Below are 27,804 nucleotides of genomic sequence, written 5' to 3'. Positions count from 1 at the left end.
CCACTGAGCTGTAGCCCAGCTCTGTTTTCACATTTTATGTTGAGACCCAGGCTTGTCTTGAACACCGTTAACCTAGCCTTTCACTTGTGGTCCTCTTGCCTCACCCTTGCAAGTAATTGGGATTACAGGTTTGCACTAACTGCCAAGTTGTGCTAAGGATTTCATTTTACTGAAGAAGGAAGAGGAGGAGGAGGAAGAGGAAGAAGGCACAACAGCAGCAGTAGTTGTTGTTGCTGTTGCTGATGCTGAAGCCAACAGAGTGGTTCTGGTAAAAAACAAGTGTTACCTAAGGGTGTGAATCAATCATACATTGTACCTAGATGATTTCCTAAAAAGTGATTTAAGAATTATAGCCTAGCATTTCTACTCCTGAGAAATACTTTCAAGATGAGAAGTGTATGGTTTGTGTGCGCAGGAGTATGAAGGTGCTGAGGTGGCTTATGTGGTAGTATTTATAAACCCAAAACAGAACTAGCTGACCCCAGAGTTTTTAAAATGTGGTATATTTCTAACTGTGAAATGTTTAGGAGACACTAGGACACGCACAGTGAATAAGATGGGCACAGAGGCCAAGCATTGCGTGCTCACATTAATATGAAGTGTACAAAAACAATGTAAGCATCTCGGAAAGGTGCACTAGGGGACCAGGGCTGACAGGTGGGGAGCTGAACCCACGCGTACTTACAGAGCCCCTGTCTGAGACTGAGACATTCTAAAATTGGGTTTACAATGATTGTACATTTACCAAAGGTTACTGAATTATACACTTAAAATACGTACATTTATGAAATGTAAGTTACAGTTCAATGTGATGGTTTAAAATGATAGATACCTCTAATAATCTCTGGCATTTGAACACTTGGTCCCCAGTTGGTGGCTTAGGCGTGGCTTTCCTGGAGGAAGTATGTTAGTAAGGGTGATATTTGAGGAGTCAAGCTTAAGCACCATTCCAGGTGAACTCTCTCTCCTTTCTGTTGTGGCTTAAGATGTGAATCCTCAACATCCTCTTCCTACCAACGTGTCTTCATTTGGCCACAATGAACTATAACCTTCTGAAAACATAAACCCAAGTAACCATTTTCTTGTAAAAGTTGTCTTGGTTGTTGTATTTTTGTCAGAACAATAGGAAACTAGTATGCCTACTACAACCTTAAAACTAAAGCTGTGCTCCCAAGACCAGCAGCACCAGCATCGCCAAGGAACTTGTTCACAGTGCAAACTCTCAGCTTCAGTATAGTAGAAACTCTAAGGGTGAGTTTCAGCCATTTGTACCTAACCATGCCTTCATGCTGAGTCTGATGGAGGCCGGATTGTGAGAATCACTACTACAGAATCAAGAGAAGGTCATTGGAGATGTGAGCCGAGTATTATCTAGTTTTTGTACATTCAATCTATGCTGTTTTGTAATTGCAAGAAAGGTTTAAATTAAGGGTTGTTCTAGTAGAGTTAAAGGAAATTACAGGGCAGTGTGAGTAAAATAAACTTCTTTCATGTTCTTGATGTGTTCCCCTAAGAAGCTTTATGTTTGTAATGTTTGTGTACCACATGTTAGTAAATTCCTGTGCTCTTTTAGGCTTGCCTTCACTAACAAACATAGCATAAACAGCTTTATTCACCATAACAACAGTGGAAGTTTAGATCCTTGAAAGGAATTATTTCTCCTAAATATTTATACAGTGTAATGTAGCAGAGCCAGAAGTGTGCAGGGATCCTGCAGCAGTGAAGATGTGGCTGTTGATAAAGAAGAAGTGGAGCAGCTGGCTGGCCTGAGCATCCTCTCCCAGCTGCACTGCACAGGCTGTGCTTCTAAGCCACACTTACCAAGAGGCTTGCCCTGGGGAACAGCATAGACACAGTGTGTGCTTTTGGGATGCTTTTCAGCTTTGGCTGGGTAGCTAGAAGGAGTTCTGGGGGCTGCTCCACGGGGGCCTGGCGATCCAGCCTGGATGCTCTGGGTAAGTGGTAGGTTGATTTGTTCCTGGGGTCTTTCCTATTTGTGGGTTTGAGGAAGGTGAGGTGTGATCACTCTGCAAGGAGGCTTCAGTTTCTTTTGTGGGGAAATAGAAATGTTGGGTGGGATAAAGCAATTGTAAAAGCAGGCAAGAAAAAGGAGTGGGAACCAGAGCGTGGAAATAATAACTCCAGTCACCTGTCTGTGGAGTCAGGGTTGTGAACAGGTAAAGTTAAGGAAGTATTAACTAGAGTGCAAACTTATTGCTATAGATGAAAGATCTAGGCTTTTGCTGCAAACTCTCTCTTCTTCTGTATCTCGCCTTCTCTTTCTTACAGTGTGCCCCCTACTTGGTGTGTTCTTTGTTTTTCAGACATGGTCAGCTGTAGCCCAGGCTGGCCCCAGCTTCCCCGGTGCTGAGACGGCTGGACTCACCACTGTACTCTTCTTCTTTCTAAATTAAACAACCCCCATCCCTGCTCTGACTGTGTCTCTATCATTTGTTTATTGTTTTAGCTCGAGCTCTTACTACTGAGCAGTAGGTTATTGAGCTCCTATTGGAGTGTTGGAAAATTATGTTCTCTGTCTAATTCTGAGTTTTTGAAGTCTGGCTATACAATAAAGAACATTTGGAATAAGTTTCATTGAGAATGACTATCAACCTAATTTCAGCATGCTTATTAGACAGATTTTCCTTCATGCAGTGATGGTAAACTGACTGTCAGGTTGATAGGGCCTAGAGTTACCTAGGAGATGAGCCACTGAGGACCTCTGTGAGATGTTGCCTTGATTAGGTTAGTTGAGGTGGGAAGACCACACCTAACAGTGGGCAGTATCCTGGACTACATGGAAGCTCGCAGAGCACTTCTGTCACCCTTGTCTGCCTCCGCAGACAGCTTCTGTTGCTTCCAGTGCCTGCTGCCAGAACTTCCCCTTTCCTGAGGGGCAGTAACCCCAAATGAGAACCACAACAAGCTCTCTAGCTGCTTTTCACTGAGTGTTTTATCATAGCAACAAGCAAATTAACCAGAATATATTTGAGGTTTAAACAAGTAAAATGAATGAAGCAGACTTTTCTCAATGAACATTCAGATCCATGTCTCTGTAAATTAATATCAAATTGGAGTAAGAAAATGCAGTTAATCTTTTATCATGAGCAGGCACACATTGTGTACATATGAATTTTCTGTTTTAGAATTAACTGCCAATCAGGGGGATCATTATATTTTGGGTATGGGGAGGATGCAGGTAGGATGACACATTTTTAGCTCCACACATTTCAGAGTACTTGTGACAAATGTTCAAATGATAGAGCCCAAGCTCTCAGGGTGTCCTGCCCTCTGTGTTTCTGTATCAGGCCTTTGCTTACTCTGGAGCTGAGCTGCTTTTCCTGTCCTGCATTTAGCAGGGCCTTTGCCTTGCCTTATGGCTGGCTTAGTGGTGTCATGTGCTTGTTATAACAATTTTAAGTTGGCCTCATACAAAGGTGGAGTGGGGATGAAGGAGTTTTCAAAATGAATGAGTATAATAAGGGGGAAGAATTGCTATACTCCTTGTAGAAGGCACATAGGAGAAAGAGCAGGGCTTTCTGTCCCTGCCCCTCCCATTGCAATTGCCTATACCTCAGAGGACCTTCTCACAGTGTCTATCTTTGACCCACAGATAGCAGTAGATGTCCGTATGCTGTTTTAACACATTGACACCGTGTAGCTCAGTGGGTGAACAGAAGCCTGTGGTGCTCGTAGTCAGGTTCTTTGCTTAAATGTAGGCTTTTTTTTTTTTTTTTTTGTTTGATTCTTTTCAAAGTATAGATTTTAATTTTATTCATGTGTGTTGGTGTCATGTCTAGTCCCAGGTCCCTGGGAGCCGTTGGGTGTTGGGAACTGACCTCCATTCTCTGGATGAGTAGCAGGTGCTCTCCTTGTCGCACCGTCTCCAGTCCTTTAAGATGGAGTCTCATGTAGCTTAGACTTGGCTCCAGTTTATAATACTGACAAGGCCAACTTCGAACTCCTGTACCTTTTGCTCCCACTGCTCACGTATTGGAATGACAGGCACTAGCAGAGTGCCTGTTTTCTTGTTTGCTTTGATTTTTGTTTTTTGTTTTTGTTGTTGTTGTTCTTAATATATTTTGTTTGTGAATATCATAAGATTTGTTGCTAGTGCTGTTAGGAACCCCAGGCTCCAAGTTCAAGTTCTCCTTGATAGTTGTTAATTTGGATCTGCCCCTTTAAGGATTCTTTTGTTCCTATAAAATGTTCTTTTTATCCACAGTACTGTGAGACTGCAGGAAAATTAGCCAAGGAACTTGGTTCTGTTGAAATTGCTCTGCAGACAACTGATAGGACATCTAGCTGAGTGCATGGAGAGCTCTAACCGTACCCGGCTTGTGGGTCCTCTGCACGGTAACTGGGCCATTGCCGTGTTGTTCTCAGGAAAATAAATGCTCATTATCTGGAATACTTTCCCAGTTGGTGCCTGCCACCAGATGGTGCTAGAGTTACACACCTAAAGGCAAATGAAGCTGCAATGCAGAGGTAAAGTGTGCTTTCTTCCTCTGTTCTTTCTGGGTGCTTTCTTTGCTGGCCTTCCTGGCGTGCTTTGGAATGGGTCCGCAGTTAACTTAGTGAGCAGTGAGCCAGTTGAACCAGTTAGCGGTGGGAGCACAGGGCCTTGCAGCTTGTCCTGCCTCTAAAGGTTGTCTTGATGCATTTGCTTCTCGTCTGGCCTGTGTGTAAAACTCACAACTTGAGGTTTCTGCTTCCTTTTAAGTAGCCACAAAAACACCATCTTTACAGTAATCAAAGGGCAATGTTCAGAGGTCATTACCAACAAAAAAATGTCTGTCAAGATTGAAGTCAAAATAGGATAATTTGGAATTGGGTATATTTTGAAATACATTAACTATTGTTTAATAACAGATTTCCTTATCAGTAGCAACTGTACTTAAATTTGAAGTTTTCTCTTTTTAATTACAAACAAATATGACTTGGGTATTGTGGAAAATAAAAGGAATGATTTTTGTAATAATTACCTACATATTACATGAAATCATTTTCTTTGTTTGCATATATATTTTAAAGACAGACTTATTATGGTCTTATATTATTGGGTTTTTGTTTGTTTTGTTTTATTGTTGGTTTTTTCACTTAATTTATCATGAATATTTTACATGAAATTGAAATTTCTTAGGGTGATAATTTTGATTGACAAGCTGGTTTTCCATCCATTGAATCTTTAATGATAGGCATTTGGATTTTCATTTACTTTTTGTCCCTTCTGAACCAAAATTTATTTTTTGTGTTCTTTTGCATTTATTTCATGTTAAATCTAAAATATTTATTTCTGGATCAGGAAGAAAGGTTAGTTTTTGTAACCTTTGCTCAATTTTTTATTTTATCAACAAGTTGTGCAGTTAAATATCCATCCCTACCAATATTTGATTTTTTCTTTCTATCATCTTCCTGATCATCAACAGATTAGCTCTGCTTCTGTTGTTGGTTGGCTGATTGTTTGGGGCTTGAGACAGGGTCTCCCCATGTAGCCAAGACTCACTGGTGATCTTGCTACCTCAGCCTCCCCGACGCTGGAGGTACTGGTGTATATTACCATGCCCAGCTTGGTCACCTTCCTGTTCAAAATGACTGAAAATGCTCTGAAATGGTAAGCTCTACTGAAGAGGTAAGAGAGCTCGCAGTCTCCCTTAACATTCAGTCCTCGGAGCCCCCTCTGCTTGTGGAGCTTGAGTTTTAGGTTTATTACCTGTTCTTAAGATAGAAGTCAATATCCACTCATGCTTCATAACAGACTAACTCGTGGACTGAGCAGGGAGTCACTGGGTGTGTTGTTAGTTTCTTTTAAGGGGTAATAATAGAGTGAACAGAAGAGAATAGGATGGAATAAAAACTGACACAGTTGAGGTAGACCATACAAACAAACAGCAGGAAAAGAGTCCAAGAGAAGGCACAGGAACCGACTCCGTGCCTCCTAGTACCTCATGAGATTAGAGGACACGGTTTCTGATGAATGTTTCCAGCCTGAAAAACTGGAAGAACTATGTTTAAAGGAGTTGTTTTGAAGACTTTAGTGGAATGTCAGCTTTTCCGTGCCGCAGAGGTATTTAAGCAAATACTACATATATTTTAGGAAGGCCAAAGGAGAGACTAGATTCTTAGGAAGAACTAGAAGCACACCAGTCTGTATTGACAGAAGAATTCTGCCTTGCAGTTGGTTTTTGAGTCTTGTTTTTGTTTTTAAATCTTAATCACTACATTTTTATTTAAGCAAATTATTTCTTAATTAAATTCTTCCATTAACTCAAGGAAGGAAGCAATTTATTTTAAAGTCAGAGGAAAGAGCAAAGCTATTTTCATATCTGGAGAATGGGAGAGAGGAAGCTGTCCATGCAAAAGCTTCACAGCCTTACAAGTGAGTGTGAGACCTGTTAGTGCTTTCCAGAATAACTGCAAGCCAGCCTTCTCTTACACAGGGGATCTCACTCTTTCATCTTCCTCTTGTAAACAAGAAAGCAGAAGGCACCCTGTTTCCTAGGGGCTAAGACAAGTACTCACAAACAGACCTGGATGGAAAGGCTTTGTCCTGGGAGAGCTGAGAAATTTCAGTTTTGTAATCGAAATATCTCTTTTTTTAAAAAAAGAATCAATTATTGATTTATGGTGTATTTTATATAAGCAGCATTATTGGATTTTATTTGAGGATTAAAAATGTAGCATTTTTATTTACAGAGTTTTGTTGAAATTTTGAGTGAATTGAAAATAATTGTTTCTATATTGTAGATATTTGACTTTTTTTTTTTTTAATGAGGGTATAGCTTGATATTTTTTTAACATAAACAGACACAGACAACCCCCAAAATAGTGTTTAGGTAAAGTGTTTCTAAAATTGACTATTTACTTCTTGAGACTCAGTATGCTAGCATGTGAGTCTTAGGAAATGGAACTCCATGTCAGTCTCTGAAATGCACCTTTTTACAGCACAAATGCAGGATGTCCCGAGTCCACTTAGCTCTTTGTCTTAGCTGTAGAATTTAGAAGGAGCAATCTTATACTCTGAGAGTCTTAAAACATTAGTTCATTTTCAACTTTCTCATTAAAATTGTCCCAAATAATAAGTTCTGATTACTCCCATTAACTTTATGTTCAAATAAAAGAAGTAATCAGATGTTAAGACTAGAATACTGGAGAGAAACTTGCTTTTTAAATAAAATGAATGCTCATATATCTTCGCAGATGAGGCTGTCACAAAGCTCAATGTGGTTTTCTTCATGTCTCTGAATTTTCCAGGCCATCAGCAGAGTTCCCTGTTGTTGACTGGGAAACTTCCACTAAGCAGAAAGTGCTGATCAGTCTGACATGGGTTCCGCTCAGTGTCTGTCCTTGAACCTGGGACAGGAGTGGAAAGCTGCAGAGGGACAGGATAGCTTTGTCCTCAGTGAGCTCCCGTGGCAAAAATTGTCGCCCTCTGATTTGTTTTGATTTTAGATACATACATATTTCAGGCCATATGTGTTTCATATCTGAGTAATCTTCCTTTAGGTCATTTAGCTTTCAGACCCATGATTAGTACTTGACTGTTTATTGGGTTCAGTAAATATGGCATATAAAATTTACTGTATTTTGTATTGATTTAATATTATTGTTAATCTAAAATCTTTGGGTGCAATGTGTCACATCTGTTTTGTATTCCTCTGTTTAAAGGAAGTGGCAGTATGGAATTTGGAGGAATATTTATTATCTGAGTATTTTTCTTTGCAAAAGTTTCCCCTCAGTTTGTTGAGAATTATAACCTCCAAGAGAAAGTGAAACACTTGGCAAATCCTCAGGTACCCAACTACTAACGCCCAGTTAAATAAAATTTTAGCTTACCATTTAAGTTCCCTTTACTTAAATAGTTGTAATATTGGAAATTTCTGGAAATGATATAAAGTACGCTTGTGGGAAGTTTTTTAAAAATATTCTTTTCTTTTAATAATGGGTCCAGGCTACATTTCGTCGAGAGTTAACTTTGTTAGCCTGAGTGTTAGTTTGTGTTGAAGTGGTTCTTTCCATGGGTGGTCACTGAATAGTCTTCTCCTATGGTAATTTCATCCTCTTTTTGGAGATTATGAATTTTCTTAACTAGCCAATGAAAGCTCCAACCCACATCCCTAGGGATAAGTATGCATAAACACAGCATTTCACGTGTAGCTTCAAGTAAACCTGCATCTCAATACCCAGTCATTCAGAAGCCAGTTAGAAAACTGCTATATGGTAACTGACGTCCCTCCTAGTCTGTGACATCAGCTCCATCTTGCTGTGCCACACTAAGATTCTTCAATACGTAGTTTTTACATTATTTATTTTATTGATTATTATTGTGAGACCATCCGGACATGTGGCATTTGCACACTAGTAAGGTCAGAGGACATTTTTCAGAAGCCAGTACTCTCTTCTGTATCCTCTGTGAGTTGAACTCAGGTTGGTTGTCGAGTTTGGTGGCAAATGCTTTAATGTGTTGACCCATTTCATCAGCCTGTGTTTTCTACACTTTGTTTTATTTAATGTTACATTTTTTATCTTTGATCACTATGTAGTAGAAGATAAGGATAATCTGGATCTTATGTTGGAAGAAAAAGCACAATTTCTTCTAGTTTAAACTTGGTTTCAAATTAAGGAGTTTCATTTGATCTTGACCATGCTTTAGGTTCTAAAGAAAGCAAACTCATTTTCTCTTTGGGTCCTAGGTGAAGACACAGGGAGAGAGGTATGAGTTCCTAGGGAGCTGCTGTTAGGAAAGTGGATCTTTGGAGAGGCACTACACAAAACTGAGTTATGTTACCGAAAGCCATGCAGTTCAGTAGCAGCTACTCAACTGTGGTTGTCCAGAGCTCATGCTTGGGGACCAGGCAGGTTAGGATACAACCCAGCCCAGTTGTTCTGAACACACTCTCTACCTATCAATAGGACCTAACCTGCTAATGAGCATATTTCTGTGGAGTGCCTGTTTTTGTGCTTTAGTAGAGGAACAAAGAGCAGCCATGCTTTTTGACACTGTGTTCCTGCTTCTTGTCTTCAGACCCTAGAGCAGTGGTCTCAACCTTCTAGTGCTGGGTCCTTTAATACAGCTAGGTCCTCACTTAGTGCTGACCCCAGCGTGAAATCATTTTCATCACTAGTTCGTAACTGTTGTTTTGCTACTTTTATAAATCGTAGTATAAATGTGGGCGATGTAGGATATCTGATACACAGCCCCCGTGAAAGGGTCATTTGACCTCCAAAGGGGTTGTGACCGACAGGGTAAGAACCATTTCTTTAGAGTAATCTCAAGCATTAGTGATTTGCAGGTGTCACATTTCAGTAAAGAGTTTTCCATTTGATTACTTAGTGTTTGATTATTAGCAAAGGGCAGTATGTTAAAGGTTATCTAAGCATGTCTTAAAAGGTTGAAGAGGAGTTGGAGGAGCCCAGAATGAGAGAGGTTGCTAAAGGAGGAATAAAAAATTAAAAAGTGACATGATTCTCTTTGAGTCTTCACACCTGAATGGTCATGTGGCAGAGCTGAAAGTCTCGTGGTTGCTTAAAATATGTATAGTGTGCCTTTGCTTTTATGTCATACTTTGAAATGTTTGGTTAGGCATATGCTTGCCAAGCACTGTACAAACAGTATCTGCAAAAATGTCTTCACTGTGGTTTATAAAGCACTAGAGCCACAGAGGAAATGAAGAGGGGGATTTATGTGGTGCTTTGATTACGTAAATGATGAGCGAGCAACTCGTTAGCGCCTGCCTGAAGGAAGAACTTCCAGTACTGACCCTCCTGATGAGATTGGTGGGTGGGCATTCTGTGTAACTGTTCCTTTCCATGTATGTTATTATGAATGTGACATACACACAACCAGGTAATAATAGAGTAGTGTTTATGGTAATGTTCTCGCTGCATGTCCACTCATGCACTTAACTACCACACCAATGATTGATTCAGATGGAAATCATAAATGTCAGTCAGGAATGCTCATTAAATACAAGAGAAGCTGGATATATTTTGGCAACTTTGAAGTTGACATTAGGGGAAAGTATTCAGTGTGTTCATTTAGAAATGCTCTTGTTGGTGAATGTGAGCATCCTGGATGTGAGCCTTTGCGTTATCCAGAAAAGCACAACTTATCCAGGTAAGCACAACTCAGTGCTACTGTCTGTGGTGTGCAGTCCGTGCTGTGGCTGTCATCCGGCTCTTCTTGTAGTGCCTAGTTTATTTATGTGTTCTCTTTGACCAGGTGGACAGTGTAGAAAATAATGTTCCCACTTTCTATGTTCTCAGCATCGTCAGTGAAGCAGGGGCCTCCATCTACAGCGTCAGCCCTGAAGCTAACAAGGAGATGCCAGGGCTAGACCCTAACTTGAGAAGTGCAGGTGAGAAACTGTGACCATCACACATCGTGGAGTTGAGATGTTTTAGATCTGTAAGTGTGACAAACTCAATACCTTACATATCCATGAAAATGTAAAAGCTTTGCTACATGTGCAAGACTTGGTGCATTTGTAGGTTATAGACTAAACTAATGCTAGGAATTAATGAAGAATAAGAGCAACAGTACTCTTTGTTTTTAAATACCTTGCAGTACTCTAGAAATACTGACAATTCAGTGCAAAAAAGTCTTATTAAATGCCAGAGCTCAATATAAGGAGAATGAAGTGCCTATGAAATAATTGTTGTAGCATTCCCAGCAGTAAGTAACATAAACATAATGCAGTGCCAGTGTGTGAACCAGCAGGGCGTTTGGCTTGTCGTGAAATCTTGCCAACTGGACTTTGTCTCTTGGCCTCCGGTTGAGGCTTCATGGGAATGTACTGCTTTCAAAAGCATGCCTTTCTTTATTTGTACTTGGTTGCTTTGATGTCTGGGATGTGGAATAGCTAAAATTTATAATAGAAAATTAAGATACTTTGAGAAATCTAGGGATAGTAATTGGAATAAATAAATTTTTACATCTGGATATATTTTTTAGACATTGGGGACTATTTATGCCACTTTCTTAGAAATTGAAGTTTCAGTGTTTTCACTGAATTTTAGCTTTATGCCTGAGAATATAATTTTTGAAAAGTTTTTGCATTGATCTTAAAGCTTTAAAAATTTTAATACAAAAGGCCCTGTTGTGTCTTTTCAGTTGGTTGCTGAAATGAGATACTTCCTTGGCTAAATTACCTTCTAAAACTCAAACCTTGCTGCTTCTGCTCTGGTGTCCCTGTCACATAGCTCAGCCTCCTTCCCATCTCCTAGTGCTCGCCTTGGGACGGCGCTAGCACTGACCATGGCGGGAGTGGGAACCTGAGACCCAGTCTTTCCTACCCAGAGTGCAGGAAACACTGCACAGTTGCCCCAGGAGCATAATCATTCTCACCACATTACAAATGAAGAAACTGAGGCTTAAAGAGGCCATATATTTTCTGAGCGTGCTTGTAATGTTTGTGTCTAGACTGTCTGAATAAATGATAGTTTTATTTATCAAAAGAAAAGTAAAAGAATTGCCCAATTTGGCTTTCTCTTCTGATAGAGTGTTGGGAAGAATACTTTTGCCATTATTGGGGAGGCAACAATCCCTTGTATTTCCTGGCTCCTGGTGAAACTGCCGTTGCTTTCTAACTACTGGCCCATGAAGATGAACAGTTTCACAGAGTCATAGGTGAAAACAGATTACAGTGTCCATCACTGCCCTATGAAGGTAGTGTTAGGAAAAGACGAGCCGCTGCTCGGTTCTCTTGCTTTGATTTCAGAATGTTAATTGGCAGTATCTTCAGTCTGTGACTCACTACAAGTACACCTTCCTTCAGCTCACGCTCAAAGCGTCTTACCAAGCCACTCAAGTCTTCAAAGTCTGTCCTTAAGGCAGGTAGTCAAAGAAGCCTGGCCTCCCTTTGTGGTCCCTAGGGCTCAGGGGAAGCCAAGGCAGGAACCTAGCGGCAGGAGCTGATGCAGAGGCCATAGAGCTGTACTGCTTGTTCCCCATGGCTTCCTCAGTCTGCCTTCTTACAGAAAGCAGCCACCCAACTGGGCACCATTGCCAGTGAGCTGGACTTTCTCACATCCAGAAATGCCTTAAAGATCTGCTTACAGTCCACTCTAGTGGAGATACTGTATTCACAAAAACCTGGCTAGGACACTTTCTGGTCAGAGGGAAAGTGATGACGAGATGAGTTTTAGATTTACAAAGAAATACTTGTCTTAGGTGATGGTTTGCTGCTGTGAAGGGACATCATGACCACTGCAGTCTTACAGAAGGAATCATTTATCTGGGGCTTATGGTTCAAGGGCATAGTCCATTGTCATCATGGCTGGAAGCATGATGCTGGAGAGGGAGCTCAAAGCTCTACATCCAGATCAGCAGGCAGCAGGAAGACAGAGACACTCTGGGCCTAGCTTGGGCTTTTGAAACCCCAAAGCTCACCCCTAGTGACACACTTCCTCCAACAAGATCACACCTCCCAATAGTGCCACTCTCTCTGAACGTATGGAGATGGTTTTCATTCAAACCATCACAGCACTTCTGTGCAGTATTGTTAAACAAGACAAAGTTTAAAGACTACAGCTTACTGGAGTTTTGGAGGCAATAATTTGGCTTGTTCTATAAATTTTAGGATTCTAAATATTTCTTAGAAATGAAAGTCCCAAAGCCTAGAACCTGTTTTATCCTTAGGACACAAGACCATTATGAAGGGCAAAGAAATGTTTCTCTCAAGGCTGCTGAGGGTTTTGAAGAAGACATCATTTTAGAACCGAGTGTTCCATTGTCTCTCGTCTGCACGTTGTCCTATTGTGGTTCTCCGTGTTAGTGCCCACTTACTGCAGAAGGGAGCTTCTCTGGTCTGTGGTATAGGAGGATGCCATTCGGAGACATTTTATCGCTGTGTTCTTTTAGCAGGATAACAATACTGGGGTTTCCCCTGGGGCCAATGACCTATGTAGTCACAAATTCTTAGTCATTTCAGCAATTTCGAGTATGGGATCAATATCATGGAGTGGGCTTTAAATTCAGAGGGAAAGTGGTTGGTTACTCTCATCTCACTTACGCCACCATTTCACGATGTCACTGTCACATTAATATCACCGTTACACAGTGTCACTATCACACTTATGCTTCCATGACATGATACTGTCATTACAGTTATGTCCTCACAACATGATGTCACCATCACACTTAAGTGACATGATGGTGCCATCACACTAATACCACCATTACACAATGTCATCATTACACTCATGCCACCATGACATGATGTCACCACCACACTTATGGCACCATGACATGGCACATCACACTTACGTACCATTACAGGATGGTGCCATGACATTAGTATATCTTGCAGTCAGGTCAGTATTTTAGGTCCCAGGGCTTGTAGCTGAGGGAGATTAATGATTACCTTTCTTGTCTAGTAGCATGCAGAGTACCTTCCAGTACCATGAGCACTAGTCAGTAGGGGCAAACTTCTAGAGAGGCGTATCTAGAATGTCTGCATATTAGCTGACATACGAAGGTGTAGTTTACAGCAATAGAACTTTACCATCAAGTTGAGGAGGGTAACCAGTAGCCTTGGCAATCGCCTGTGACATTTGGAGTTTTCATGGGGCCCCTTTGGTATTTCAACAAGGTATACTCCATTTCTGGCACTAGATGTTATACTTGGTGGCATGTCTTGTGAGGCACTGTCCCTCCTATTATTTGGCTACTCCATTTAGGCTCCTTTCTTATACGTACATATTTTAAGAAGCTTCTACAGTAGTAGGTTTCCATACTTCCAGGTTTCTTGATCCCAAATTGTAATGGTGAGGAAAGGTCGTGATCAGAGCCATTTGGTAGACAGCCTACTCTGTCTACTCAGTGGTCACATTTAAACCTTCCAAGTGTATTTACTTGCCAGCATAACCTGGTTGCCTTTATGTAATACTCATGATTACCATGTTCTAGTTTTATTAAGAGTATTAGATGTGTCATATTGATAAAAATGAAGGATTATTTGAAACAAATCTCTATAGTCTTTAAAGCTTGAGGCATTCCACTTATACCTTATTTAAAGAATGAACAGATGATGTGTGAGTTTAGGGGCAAGAATTTTTATTTATTTCTCTGAATCTGTAGTCCTTTTCATGTATGTTTTAATAATGCCTGCAAATCTTAGACAGATATGGTCTCAAGTCTGTACTTACAGCACTCAGGAGTCTGAAGCAGGAGGATTATCATGGCCACATAGTAAGTTCCAGGCCAGCTGAGGCCACAAAAGGAAACCTTGTCTCAAAAGCAATAAATGATGCCTGGTGTGTGTGTGTGTGTGTGTGTGTGTACATAATTAAGTCTGAAACCTTGTATTCATTATTTTTTGCATGAGAAAGAAGAGCTTTGAAACTTTAATTATTGTGTCTTTGGAGGTAGGCACTAGAGGACTAGGATTGTGTTTTATCACGAGGAACTAACCTAGGTAATTGTCTGAGTACTGCTTTTCACATCCAATCATGCTTGTTTTCTGATTCTGCTTTTTTCAGTTTCCATAGCAAGGCGTGTTCAAGATCCATTAGCTGAGCTAGTGAAATTTGACCCGAAGCACATTGGAGTTGGAATGTATCAGGTAAAGCAATGTGGATGGTTTGATTTTGAGACCCATCAATACAAAGAGTATTTTAACCCTGACATTGTACTTAGCCATTACTAGAGATAGGTTTCCATTTCCAAAGCCTGTACAGCTGATAGGATGTAGTTACAAGTTCCAGGCTGTCAGGGGAAGAGAGATTCCTTCTTGTTTTTCTTTTTGTCTTAATTATTTTAAGTGTTTAAATTGGCTGTTGTCAGATTTGAAGACTTTGAAAACATTAATCCAGGCATAATGGTGCATAAACATTAGGTTCGACTAGGTACTTGATTTGGATACCTGGTCTTTTCCACTTTATTATAAAACATGGAGGGAGTGTGGACCACTGGACCCTGTGACTCTTGGTTTAAACCAAAATGAACTCAATTGTTGCTGGTCTCCCAGGAACCTCTGGTATTTTCCTTTGACCTTTGTGCACTCATTTCTGTTTGGTGATTGTTAGTTTTAGATTTACCCAGAGCCGTCTAAAGTCTTGTCGTCGCTGATGCATTGTCATTCTCGTTGTGGTTTTGTTGATACCGTATTTTCAATCTTGAGGTTGTGCACATGCACTGAATGAAGACAGCCGTGAACCTCGGCAGAGAGTGGGGCATAACGTGGGCTATGGCGTCCAGAAGGCTCTGTCAACAGACTTCTCCTTTTTGTAGAAATTCTTTCCTAAACTGTGCAGGTGATATTCACTTGGACTCCTAGCTACTCGTGAGGCTGAAACAAGATGATTTTTTGAGTTCCTAAGTTTGAACCCAGCCTGGCCAATGTGCCAGACTTTGTTCCTCTCTAAATCGGTGGCGGCGGCATTGTGTAGTTTGGTTTCGATAGAAAGTCTCACTGTAGTTTAGGCTCCCCGGAAATCATTATGGAGGCCAGGATGGTCTCAAAATCATGGAAATCCTCCTGTCTCAGTCTCTTAGTGCTGGAAATATAGACAACCCTGGCAGGAAAGTGCTCTTTAGACCTGAAGTACAGCCTTTTCCACTCTGTTTCTATGGGGTTGAGTGGTGCTGCATTATGCTTTTTTTCTAAAGTATGAAGTCATGGTATCTCCGTTACCAGACATGGGAGAAACTCCAGAAATCACTCAGCTCTACTCTATCATTTGACAGTGAAGCAAAACCAAAAATGCTGTGCCCTACAAGCACATAGTGGCCGAATTTGGATTGATATATGACATGAACTGGGGCTCAGTTGAGACAATTAGCATTGTATGCTAGCTGGTGGTAGAACTAGCTATAGTCTTGTGATGGTTAGTGTTGATGGGGCTTAGAGATATCTTTGAAATAGTTAATATACACCGCTACATGTCTGTACATACATTTCCAGAGAAGGTTAATAAGGAGAAAAGGTGCGAGGTATTTTTAGCTTGTTTTGTGGGTGACATCATCTAAGAGACTGGAGTACAGGGAAAGGCATGCTTCTCCCCACTTCCTGGCCACCATGAGGTGGCCACACTGCTCCACCATGCTCTCCCTGTCAAGTAATGACATTTCTGAAACCGTGGGCCAAACGAAATTTTCTTCCCTTTTTCTCAGGTGTCTTGTCACAGTGATAAAGATCTGATTAAACAAGATGAAAGATACGAAGCAAGAGCAGAAGCATCATAGAAAAAGACCATGTAGCTATAGCTTTACATACAAGTAATTAGTTAACACAAAAGTGTGAAGTCAGGTGATGGGTTAGGGAAATCATTTGCCATACATTCTTATGTATTGTATGACAATTATGTATTTTACTATTAGGAATTTAGATGTTTTTCCTTGTTGGCTTGTATATGTTTACATCGCATGGCACCATTAATAATGCAGGGTTTTAGCCACATGCATTTGCAAGTGCCCATTCATTATTCCAGGCACTGGGGTGATTGAATAAGAGTTCAGTGCTTCCTTGGGCACTATAGCAAACCCTATCTCAAAAACAACCAATCCAACAAACAAAATCAGGTTTTTAAGTTAGATCTGTTAACATGAGAAATTATTTTTGAAATGATCTATTTAAATTGCACAAAGTTCTTAATACAGAAGTAAACTGAATTTCAAAATGTAGCTGTGAATTTTTGTTAAAGAAGACAGCATCTGGCAGGCTGAACGTGATGAGAAATTTTTAGTTTTGTTTGATCTTCAAATTCTCTATAATGAATATATATTCTGAGATTTTATTATAAATTACATATTCTTTTATTTGTATCCCAGACTATGGACCATTTAATATTAAGTCTTCATACTGTACAACCATAGTGGGACTTTCTTTTTAGTTGGGTCCGCTCTGTGACTTTGATATAAGTTTCATCCTGACTTAAAACACAAGAAAAGCCAGATAAACATTATTGACTGAGAAATAAATGGTGTTTAAAGTAGAATTTGATGAAACAGTAGAAACTACAGTATAACTTCAATGGGAACTCAAATGCTTTTGGTTTAATAGCAGCTAAAATCCTTTCAGCAGTGCTCCAGTTCTTGTCTGAGAAAACGAGAGCGGATTTTAAAAACACATGCCTGTCGTTATTTCTGGAGAGCAGGGCAGCCAGTGTGGTCGACTGACAGCATATCCCTGATCGACCCCTAAAGACGTTACCGCAGAGTGGCTTGGTGTTGCTCCCAAGGAAACACTCTGGGTTGAAACAAGCAGGATGACACAGGGCTGCCTGGCTTGGGCGCCATGCGATGTGAGACTGAAGGCTTCAGTTGGCCTTGTGGTGCCTTGTGTTTAGGCGGTGGGCTTTCTGCTTCTTATGTCTTCTTGGGACTGTGTTCCTGCACTTTAGCACCTGCACATGGTCAAGAGTCTGTTCAGTCATGCAGCAGAGACGTAGACACCCTCTTTCCTCACTTGGTGCCTCTGTTAGATCACTGCTGACCTTGCAGAGCGGGGTAAGTGCTGGAACCCTAGTGGACTGTACCCAGACCACCCTCACTTCTCACCCTGGGCCAGCAGGAGTCACTGGAAAGGGAAAGTCACCTTGCCACAACCTGGCAGGTAGCAGTCTGCATTTTCTCCTCCCCTCCTCCATGGAATGAGTCCTGCGTAAAACAGTCAAGTCATTCGGACCCAGACAAAGGCACCTCTTCCTAATGATCCCTTCCGCAACCTACTAGGGTACAGGCTGCTGTCTTCTTGTGTCATTTGCTCAGGTCTTTTAAAACACATCTGTGCTGGAGGTGGAGACACCAACCCAGCAGTTCTGTTGCCTAGAAAAATCATGTTGATGTAAGGAGTCAGGGACAGGAAGGTTCAGGAGACACTGTTCTTAGCAGTAAAGATGCACAGAAGGAAGAAAAACTGGGTGATACACTTCCACTGTTCCCTAATGTAAATGCTCTGAGAGCTGCCTATGGGACATAATAGGGACAGGGGAGAGAGGTGGAGTGTGCAGCAGGCACGTGACCGAAGCACCGCCATTTCCGGCTGTGACGAATACAGACGTGAAAGCAACAGGCGCCTAAGACAGTGGCTGCGTACATGGGAGCCAGAGTGTGAACAGCTGCCTCTTCTGCTGTGCCGCACTCCAAAACGCTTGTTAAAGTCGAGTCAAATCCTAAACATGCCCTACCTTGGGAACGTTGTCTTTCAGTTGGTTTTAATTTCTCATATATCTGTGTCTAAATGTGTGAGAGTTGAGGATTTTTTTATAAAATCGGAAAAAGTAAAAATAAAAAAAATTACTATTTTAGGTTATGCTTGTTTTCATAATGCTAATTCAGGTATTTTTCTTTGAGACCTAATCTTGTACAGTTCAGTAGTCTTTAGTGCTTGCTTTGATACTGCCTTGAGAAAACGTTTACCTCATAAACACGATCTTCTGTACATTTTATAATTAAATATCATTTCTTTTGCTTCCTTAGTAACTGTAGAGATTGTGCCTTGACAGATGTTGGATTCTGATGTTCCCCACAGGACTGCTGATGGCGTCTTCAGACTGGCTGGCATCTGAGTCCTGCAGTGTCCGCCTTTCTTACCCCACAGTGGTCTGAATTAGAAATTTAAGGTTAAGCAGAAAAGTTTAAAAAAGAAAAATAACCCAGTTTAGACCACAGTCCTCAGAGATTTTATTTTGCTTGGTCTGGGTTGGGCCTCACATGGCACCAGAGCTCTGTGACTAGTGTCATAGAACTGGTTTAAAGGGCACATTCTTGTGTCCTTTCAAGGCCTATAGCATAAGAAATTCGGGGAGGAGCCTTCCAGCCTGTTCTCCAGCTCAGGTTCAATAGCCCTGCTCTCTAAGGCTTCTCATCTGAAATACGCTGTACACCCCGCGGAGGTTGTTAAAGTAAACATTCTACTTCATTTGATCTGTGGTGCTCAGAGAGAACGTGGGACAATAACTTAGGATATACTTTTCATATTTCATGTTGAAAATGGAAGGAGGAAGAAATGGGGAAGTGTTTACTGATGAATATTACATTCACATAACAAGAAAAAATTCTGGTGTACTGTTATCGAGAGGGAGACCATAGATAGCAGTTGTACAGAAGCAAGGGTCTTTGATGGTTTTCACCATAATGGACTGATATTTGAAGGGAGAATATTGTTAACCTGATTAAAAATTATACAATGTGAGTGCTCCTCATTAATATGTACAGTTTATGTATTGGCAAATACATTTTCAAAATATAAGACTAACATAGAGGAAAAGTCACTTGTGACAGTAACAAGAATGACTTGACTAGGCCGACAGAAGGAAGTCAGCAGTGGATCAGGGAATCACTGAAGGAGAAAGGAATGTGGGAGACACAGAGTCACAGATCTTAAAGAAGCTCAGAACTAGAATATTTTAAAGTGTGAATTGGAGAAGGGCTAAGTTGGAGGTTGGAGAGACAGCAAGCTCAGCATGTGAGGGGACACAGTCATGGAGGAATAGCATAAGCCAGGAAATGTACACAGCCATTTACACACACACACACACACACACCCCACTTTATGAAACTTCATTCATAAGAAGATCTTGAAATTTTTTCTTGTATTCCTCTAGTCTTACATTTTGATTCTTAGAATTTTTTATTTTTTTTATATTCGGTTTACAAATTAGTTCAGCTCTTTGAGAGGTGCTTACATCATTTCTTCATCAGAATGTTTACTGCCACAGGACTGTTGGGGGTAGATGCGGGTGTGGGAGTTGGGGTCCCTCTGCTGTGGCACTTCCATCCTGAGTACTGACACTCGCTCCGTTGACTACTTGTAGTAAACTCCTAAGGTGACATATTTGGTATTTCAGAAACAGCCTCTCCACCTTGGTCCTCATGTCCCATTTTAGGAACTTGTATTGGGCGCATACTTTTGTTTTCAGAGTCTTGTTTTGTGTCTTTTACGTATTTCGTCTCGTTTATGTCTGCACACTCTGGAACACGGGTGCAGTTTCTGATTTTGATTTTATTGTTTTTCCCTACTGGAGACTGCACACCTTTGGGTTTAGGTAGGGGTCTGGCCCTGTGAAAGTTTGTCTACATGCTCTAAATGTGAATTGTCCCAAGCCGAGGTATTGACCTCTTGAGTTCAGTCACATTCTATGGCTCCTTGGCATAACAATGCTTTATGTCTAGCATGGAGGCAATACTATTAACCCTTTTAGAAAGTCATTCTTTACTAAATCTGCTGTTTACCCAGTAATCTGAGGTCATAGACTTCTTCAGAAGATTCTCTATAACACTTGTTTTCCTAGAGTGAATTTTAGTTAAAATGAGCAGTTAAAGATTGTGGGCACAAAGGAGGCCTGAGTGTGTGAAGTCCTGAGTGAACCCGTACCGTTGCCATGAGCCGTATCAAGGTCCCTCGCCTCAGACCCTTGAGAAGATAGAGGGAGGCACAGAGGGAAATGGCAAAATATCCCCTTCTGGTCCATGTACGGATGTTGCTTGTGTGTGCAAGAAATGTCCACCATAGCTTCCCACCCCTACCAGATGTTCACAGATTGAGGACTTCATCCTAACAAGACTGCTCCCAGCAAGACTTGACACACCTGTCTCCTTGATCCAGCGATGCAGCATAACCTGCCTCCCTGTTTGTCTGTAACAGCCATTGTACAGCTATACTCAGTAATTTCATCTCTCTATATATACATGTCTATATAATAAACATGCTAAGCTTCGAGATTCTGAGGCTTCTCCATCTGAGAGCACAGACCACCTATTCCCATCTTTTGTTTCTCTGTGTCTGTCTGTTTTTCTCTCTGTCTTTTCTTCATTTTCCCCATTACTCCCAATTGGGACAAATCCCTGGAGGCCCAGTAAGGAATCTATGGAAAAGTTATAGTAGGTGTGATTTTTCCCTGTTGTTAGTTAGCCTGAGACAGGGAAGAGCTGGTGTGCACCGCCTGACTCCTCTGTGTTCTTTTGTCTTGAAGAATGACTGAGGAAGAAAGGGTCGCTGCTGTCGGCAGAACTACAGTCCACACACCTTTCTTCATCTCTCGCTCCTCTAAACTGTGTATTTGTCTCCATGGCAAAGAATTTTACCAGGACAGAGAGGAGGAATGCTGATGTAGTGTCAGAAATTAGCAAATCTATTTCTATGTGTTGCAGTAAATGTTAAATGGGGGGCTTATCCTTTTATTGGCCCCTCGGTCTCACTCCTCGGACTCTAGTGTGGAGCTGAGCACACACATGGACTCTGTCACTCGGTCCACAAGCCGCCTTCTCCACACAGTTCCCTTCCCAGGCTGTTCGCTCCGCCCACCCTGTTGCTTCTGTCCTGGGTGGATACAATCGCCCTGGCAAGCTCCATTTCTCTACTGCCCAGAACAAAGTCAGGTAGTTTATCAAGCAGGTTTATATATTAAATTCTCAATCCACAAACCCTCTACACAATAAGCTTACATCCAATGGACAAAGATACAAACCTTCTATATGAGATAAAAAGACCTACAGAATCCCTTAAAAACATTCCTATCTACCTATCGCCAATTAAGACCACCTGGATCTAGATCCTTCTTCTCCAGCTCCATCTGGATTCCTCCTGGAATCTCCTTTCTTTCTTCCTCTTCCGTTTTGCTCGCCTTTTCCCTGCCTGTCTCTCCACTGTCCAATCATGTATCACCTTAACATTAACCCATATCTATGAACTTTTACCTAATATATTTTTATCAGAAATTCCTTCATTCTAGTGACATTCATCAGAATAGGTTCTTTCCTTTATAGCAAAACTAACAAAAGATGTTTGTTGGCTCTCCTAAGTGATCTTTGATATAAACCCTAAGAAAGCTTTCAATATGTTAGACCTTGTATTGGTTGGATATGAACAAATAGTATGTTGACTAAGGTGCTTTAAGATTACTCTAAAAATGTTCAGTTTGAGTATTTACATAGATGTTCTGTTTTGCTGAGTTTGGAGATATAATTATCTGAATTATTGGAGAATTTTGGATGCAATTTTTAACTTCGGCAAAAAAAAAAAAAAACAATCTGCAATATAATAATATTCGCATTAGGGGAAAGGAGCTGCGAGGCTATTGGTGTGGTGGCATACAAGCCTCACATGTGGGATATGCTAAACTCAGGTCCCAGCACCATGAAGGGCAGTTGAAAACCCTACTGTAAGATTATAAATCTGTGCTAGTTAACTAGTGACTGAGAAAAGACGGAAAATGTGTAAACATTAAAGGGCCATTTTGTCCTGGGCATTTAAAACTGTATTTTACATCCACAGAGAGGAAGGAGCAGCAGCATAGCGGCAGCTCGTGTTAGATCCACACGCCTGTGGGAAGGACTCCGGTGGGGGCCGGTGAGCCTGATCGGATGTGGTGCAGGAGAGCTGGCCGTGCCCCTCACAGGCAGTAGCATCACCTCCACATCCATCCTTAGCTGTGGAGTCATAGAGAGGCATCCCAATGAGAAGAAAACATAAATAAATCAAGCCCAAAAGACTGTTCGAGTTTTTGAAGATTTTCTTTCCTCTCTACTATTTTCAGTATTTAATACCATTACCTAGCTAGGAACTGTATAAAATTGTCACTAGCTCCATAGGAGGAAAAGCATCTGTGGCTGACATTTTAAACTACTGATTTTAGAAAACATCTTTATTTGGGGGTGAGACTGCTACATGGTTGACATCTAAGGGCACTGTTAACCAGGATGAGATATGTTTTTTTAATAATTAAGATCAGGTATCCAAGTTGTTTGTTGTACAGTTTTACTTTTAAAAAGTGTGTGCTTTCAAATGTATAAATGAAAGAGGAGGCTTTCTTGATGTGTCCAAGTCTTTTGTTTCATTATTTATTTGGAGCAAATGGGCCCAGAGGTATGAGTAAGTTAGATTTTGTTGGAGGGGCAAAGACTGTGAGGCATGATGTGCAAGTGACTGTTTCCAAGTCTCAGAGGCCTGGTTATACCACAGCAGCACACCTCTGGGCCTGCTTTATTACCGTTATCAAAACAAATCTGTATGGCGGTGCCGTGTATATTTTGGTGATGAAGGAAATGAGGTGGTTAATTTATTATGTGAACAGTACTTTCAACTAACCGCAGCATGATTCACTGAGAGTGGGGAGAAAAGCCTAGCTCTGCAGACACGTCTGCTGTTTGATTTGTGGACCTTAACTTTCAACACCAGAGCGTGAAGTTTATCTACAAAACAATTCTCTCCTTTTTTTTTTCTCAAACTTTTTTTTTTTTTTTTTTTTTTTTTGTCTAAATTTAAACTTGAAAATTTCCTTTATTTTATTGTGGGCACTTAACTGAGTCTAAACGGAAGAGTCCTTGCCAATAACCTCAAGGGGGAAAGTAGGGCTGAGAATCTATGTGTGGGGCCATTAGGAAAGTGAGTAGCATATCTTGACAGTTCCCAAGCCTCTGGGTGTACTTCAGAAGACCTTCATGAAATAGATTGGCACCTCCAGGCTTCAATAAGAGAACTGTGTAGAATCAGACAGGAGTTAGGGGAAAGTCCTGCGTCTGAGGTCTTCCTGTTCTGCGTCCTCACACAAATGCTACTGTGGAAAAGTCTCCTGCAAGAGGCTCCCACATCCCCCACCCCAGCCCCCAGGTGTTTATTTGTGGCTGGAGGGTGGTTGTGGGAGGAGTTGCGAGCACCGCACCACACAGAGCTGTGTGCACTACAGTGAGGTGGGAGAGGACCTGGGAGTCTAACAAGCTCACAGCGCATATAAAGCTCCTGTTGTATACTCATAAACAGCCATTGAATGGCCGAGAAAGGTTGTTTCCGTTGGAACTGAGCCACGACCAGCATCATCTGTGATGTGAACCTGCCTAAAAGGTGAGTGAAAATCGGTCATCTTCCCAGGGTGATTTTTGAAAGACTCTTTCATTTTCCAGATTCGCCCAATACCACTCATTTATAGACCAAAAGGAAAGAAAAAGCCAGAAATTAGCCAGGCATTGTATTAAGATAATGAAGGCATTTAATATCTGAGGCAGCAACAGTCTCCGTGAAGTAAGGATGAGTCTTTTTCCATTTTGTCTTGTCTTGGGGCTAGCAGACTGCATTTCTCCTCCAAGCCCTAAATTTACTCCTCAATTTGTAGAGCTTAGAGAGTGTGGATGGCAAGGGTGCTGGCATCTGGATGGGTGCTGCCCTGGGAGAGTGTGCCTGGTCATGGCAGAAATTTAATCCTGGAAGAAGCTGGGTAGCCATAACGATAGGGTCTCTCTAGCTCCCGTGTCTTCTCAGTAGGAGAAGACAGCCAATCATTTTGGACAAGTGGGCTTTGGAGAAGACACTTTTGAACAATATGTGACCTAGTCAAAGTGGCTTCTCTTCTGAATGGTTTTCGCTACAGTTTTGAAGATTGAGATTGGATATTTAGTTTGTGGAGTTGTTTTTAAAAGTCTGATAGTTTAAATTCTCTCAGTACACCACAACTCAGTGAAGCCCATCACAGCTGCTTCCAAGCCTGGGTCCTGGGGAAGGCTCCAAGTAGCTCCTGAGGTGTTTGTCCACCAATCCCTCATTCCAGGCTTCCTTACCCTTCCTTTATATGATTTGAAATACAGCCAGATATTTTTAAAGACGTGATCCAACCATCATTTGTAACATGAAGTTTACTAAGATGCGTGTTAACAAATTCAGATGGCTTTTTGAGTTTCTCAATATGCAAATGTATGGATCTGTTACAGAAGGTAGCAGCATTACCTGTACCCAGGACCATTGACGGCAGCATTCACACAGGGAGTCCCACTGAGTCTGCTGTCTGAGCACAGCCTAAAGTAAATGTAAACTTACAATCAACAGTGGAACACAAAGAATAAAATATTTTATGGGAAATGTTGTATTTAGCATTAAGCTCATAAGCGATTCTTGATTAGTTATTGTATCCAGGGTACAAAACTATGTTCTTGACCTATGTCAATCTCTGCAGCTGAATAGCTGTACTTCAGGGTGTGTTTAGTCACAGTCTTCCTGAGAGCTAAGAGTCTACGTAGACAGAACCTCTCTTAAACTTACATTGCATAAACATTCTCACGGCACCATCCTCGTTTCTGTGTGCTTCCGTGGAGCGAACGTAGCCTGGGGAACTGTGGCTTCACCTCTACCGTGGCTCCTTGGGGAAATAATTTTACTTATTCATGCTTTGTTGGAAAATCAGAATACCCACATGCTTTCTAGAAGACTGTTAAAAAGAGAAAGAAAAATAGACATGAGTATGCCTCAAGGTTCAGGTATGAACGTGCTTTTGTTACTTAGGAGACGTCAAATACATTCCGTGTACTTTAGAATTCTTTGGCCTTTTTGTTGTTGTTAAAGTCTGTTTTTCTCCAAATACTTATTCCTGTGTTAAACTTATAAAGTATTCATAGACTCATTCAATGTTAAGCTCACTTGGGTCACCCTGGCACACATAAACATATTCATTCCTGTCTGCTAAAGAGGAGGAAGACAGAAGAAGCTGTGGACAAAATTTCAGAACAAAGAATCAGAGTGGCAGCCTCGCTATGGCCGTAGTCCAGGAATGAGGAAATGAGACCTGAGCTGCCTCTCACTTGCCCAGGGAGAGCTAGGCGTTTGGGGCTGAATCAGAGCAGGCACGTGAGACTCCTGTTAGTGATTAGCTCCCGACTTTTATCCAGTCTACCGTGCTCCACTTGTTATCTGACTCACTGTACACCTGATTCTTCTGTTGTGGTTCCTGTCCAGTGTTTGAGTTGACTCACTGTTCTGGGGGTGGGAGTAGAAGAGGGTAGAGTGCTTAAAGACAAACACAGCAGCTACAGCAGAAACAAGCTCCGAAGCTCTCGGCCTCATGATCCGGTTGTTCAGTGGCAGCAAAAAGCAGCTGTTTGTTTGTTGACAGCTACCTTTCCTCTCTCACGATCAAGCTGTTTCTAATCATGGAATTACCAGCCATTCTGTGTTTGAAACTTGTTGGAGATTTACAGTCGGTAGCATAATGTTTGCCAAATGTGATCATTTAGATAAAATTAGTGATTCTCCTGTTGTCATCCTCCTGAAATATGAATGTGGATTGTAGTAAGAGATGCCTGAAGAATCTTCTGAAGTACATTTTGAACTGAAGGGTGTGTAGCAGTGGCTTTTCATGCATGTTTTCTCCTCAGTGCGATGCTTACCTTCTTGGGGACCCGTCACTGAAGGGCATTCTGTTTTCTGCTTGCTTACCCAAACGTGGTCTGCACATTTGCAGATGGTAGAAAAGCTTGTTCTGATCCCAAAGGCCACCCTTGCTTGCCAGCTGTCCTTTTGACATTTCCCTAGAGCACTGTTGGAGTTCACTCCACTGATGCTGAGGCAGGAAGGAAAGGAAATGCAGCCAAGTCAGAGCTCTGCTTCTGCCATGATGGTGCAGCCTCCAGGGTAGCTCTGCCAGCTGGAGAAGGCCTGGGTGTGCCTCTTGCTGTGGATGCTTCCAGGCCGTTGTGTAGACACCACACTCTGCACTGCTGAGGGAAGAGGAGCGGGAAAGGTGGGCTTACCGAAGAATAGAACAAATCTTTCCTAGTCACGTTTAAGTCACATCTCTAGACTAGACGTGGTTCTCAGACTACCTTAGGCAATGCCCGTCAGTGCATTCTAAATGTGTGTTTTGTTGTTCTGTTGCTGGCTTTGAAATTTGAAATTACAACGGAGTTAAAAATACTTGCCATAGTATTCTTCCTCTGGTCATAAAGGTATATTATATAAATTAAAAAGTATTCTCAATATAAAAGTGTATTTTAAAAAGAGACAGTAAATAGTAAATTTCTTGTGAGAGACTGACAAGGAAAAAGAATGTATTTAAAATGTATGAAAAATCAGATTTTGAAATAAGTATTTGTATTCTATAGTATATATTTTCATTATGTTTATACTGTATCTTTCATCTGTCTTTTCTAAGTCTAAGTAGTTAAAAAAAAAAAAAAAAAAAAAAAAAGACCCTTCCTCTTGTCAGGACAGATGATCCCAGCTGTTAACAGAAACTAGACCATCAGTGATGCCCCTGGGTCTGCAGACGGTTAATACCTGGGGGTCATGGGGTCATGACCAGAATCTGACCCGTGCTGGTCTTACCACGGAAGTGGCATATTCCTTAAGCTGCTCTTAAACTAGCTCGTTATAGTTACCGTGGGCAGTTAGTCCCTATCTACAAACACTGGCTGTGAACCACTGTATTGGGATCCAAACCAAGCGATGACGGTACCACGGTGGCAGCGGTCGGCCCATGGAGTGTGGGGTGGCCGTTTCTGCCTGCAGCTGCGCCGGGGGCAGGACTGTCAGCCTGGACCTGCTGCGTTAGGAGCTAACGCTCAGGTGCAGTTCTGCCAAATGAATCACAGATGAGCCATTTAAAGTACTTCACTGCTGGAATGTCAGGGGAGAAACAGTTGTAGTTTTGAGAACTTCATCCCTAAATCATTTAATGCTGCATTTCATTTCAGCTGTTCCAAGTTTATGTGGATAAAAATCAATCAGGTATATATAAAAAATGTGCAAATCCCGACTCTTATGACCTGTGCGGGGCATAGTAGGCACTAGGAGACACCACAGTATTATTATACCTTTTATTTCATTTTCTGTATTGCTTGGTAATGCTTTCTCAAAACCTGTGCTAAAAATTCATTGTTATCAGGCTATTAAGAAATACTGGGTTATTATCCAGTGATTAACATTCATGGCCTTTATTTTTGAATCAGAGTCATAAATATATACATTTTCTCTGTCAGTCATTGTCTAGAATTTCAGTTTTGCCCTGCTTTCCATTACATACCACGAATTATATAAAATTAATTTAATCACTACTACAAACAGAAATTGAATGTGCCCTAATCCAGAGTTACGTTGTTTG

The 27,804-nt window shown here is 41.3% G+C and overlaps 1 protein-coding gene across 1 annotated transcript in view; it reads left to right on the top strand.

The window, feature by feature from the left end:
- Nucleotides 1-27,804, top strand: part of SRBD1 (S1 RNA binding domain 1) — a gene marked incomplete at its 5' end in the record, with an annotated part of 145,231 nt that overhangs the window by 64,588 nt on the left and 52,839 nt on the right. The window contains 2 exons of the mRNA XM_080914190.1: nucleotides 10,267-10,358; nucleotides 14,482-14,564. Coding sequence (XP_080770316.1) covers nucleotides 10,267-10,358; nucleotides 14,482-14,564 — 175 coding nt within the window. The remainder of the gene's footprint in view (nucleotides 1-10,266; nucleotides 10,359-14,481; nucleotides 14,565-27,804) is intronic.

The sequence above is a fragment of the Micromys minutus genome, assembly GCF_963924665.1.
Source record: "Micromys minutus genome assembly, chromosome: 3".
NCBI lineage: Eukaryota > Metazoa > Chordata > Mammalia > Rodentia > Muridae > Micromys > Micromys minutus.
The sequence above is the reverse complement of the archived record's forward strand: the minus strand, read 5'-3'. Positions and strand labels throughout refer to the sequence as shown.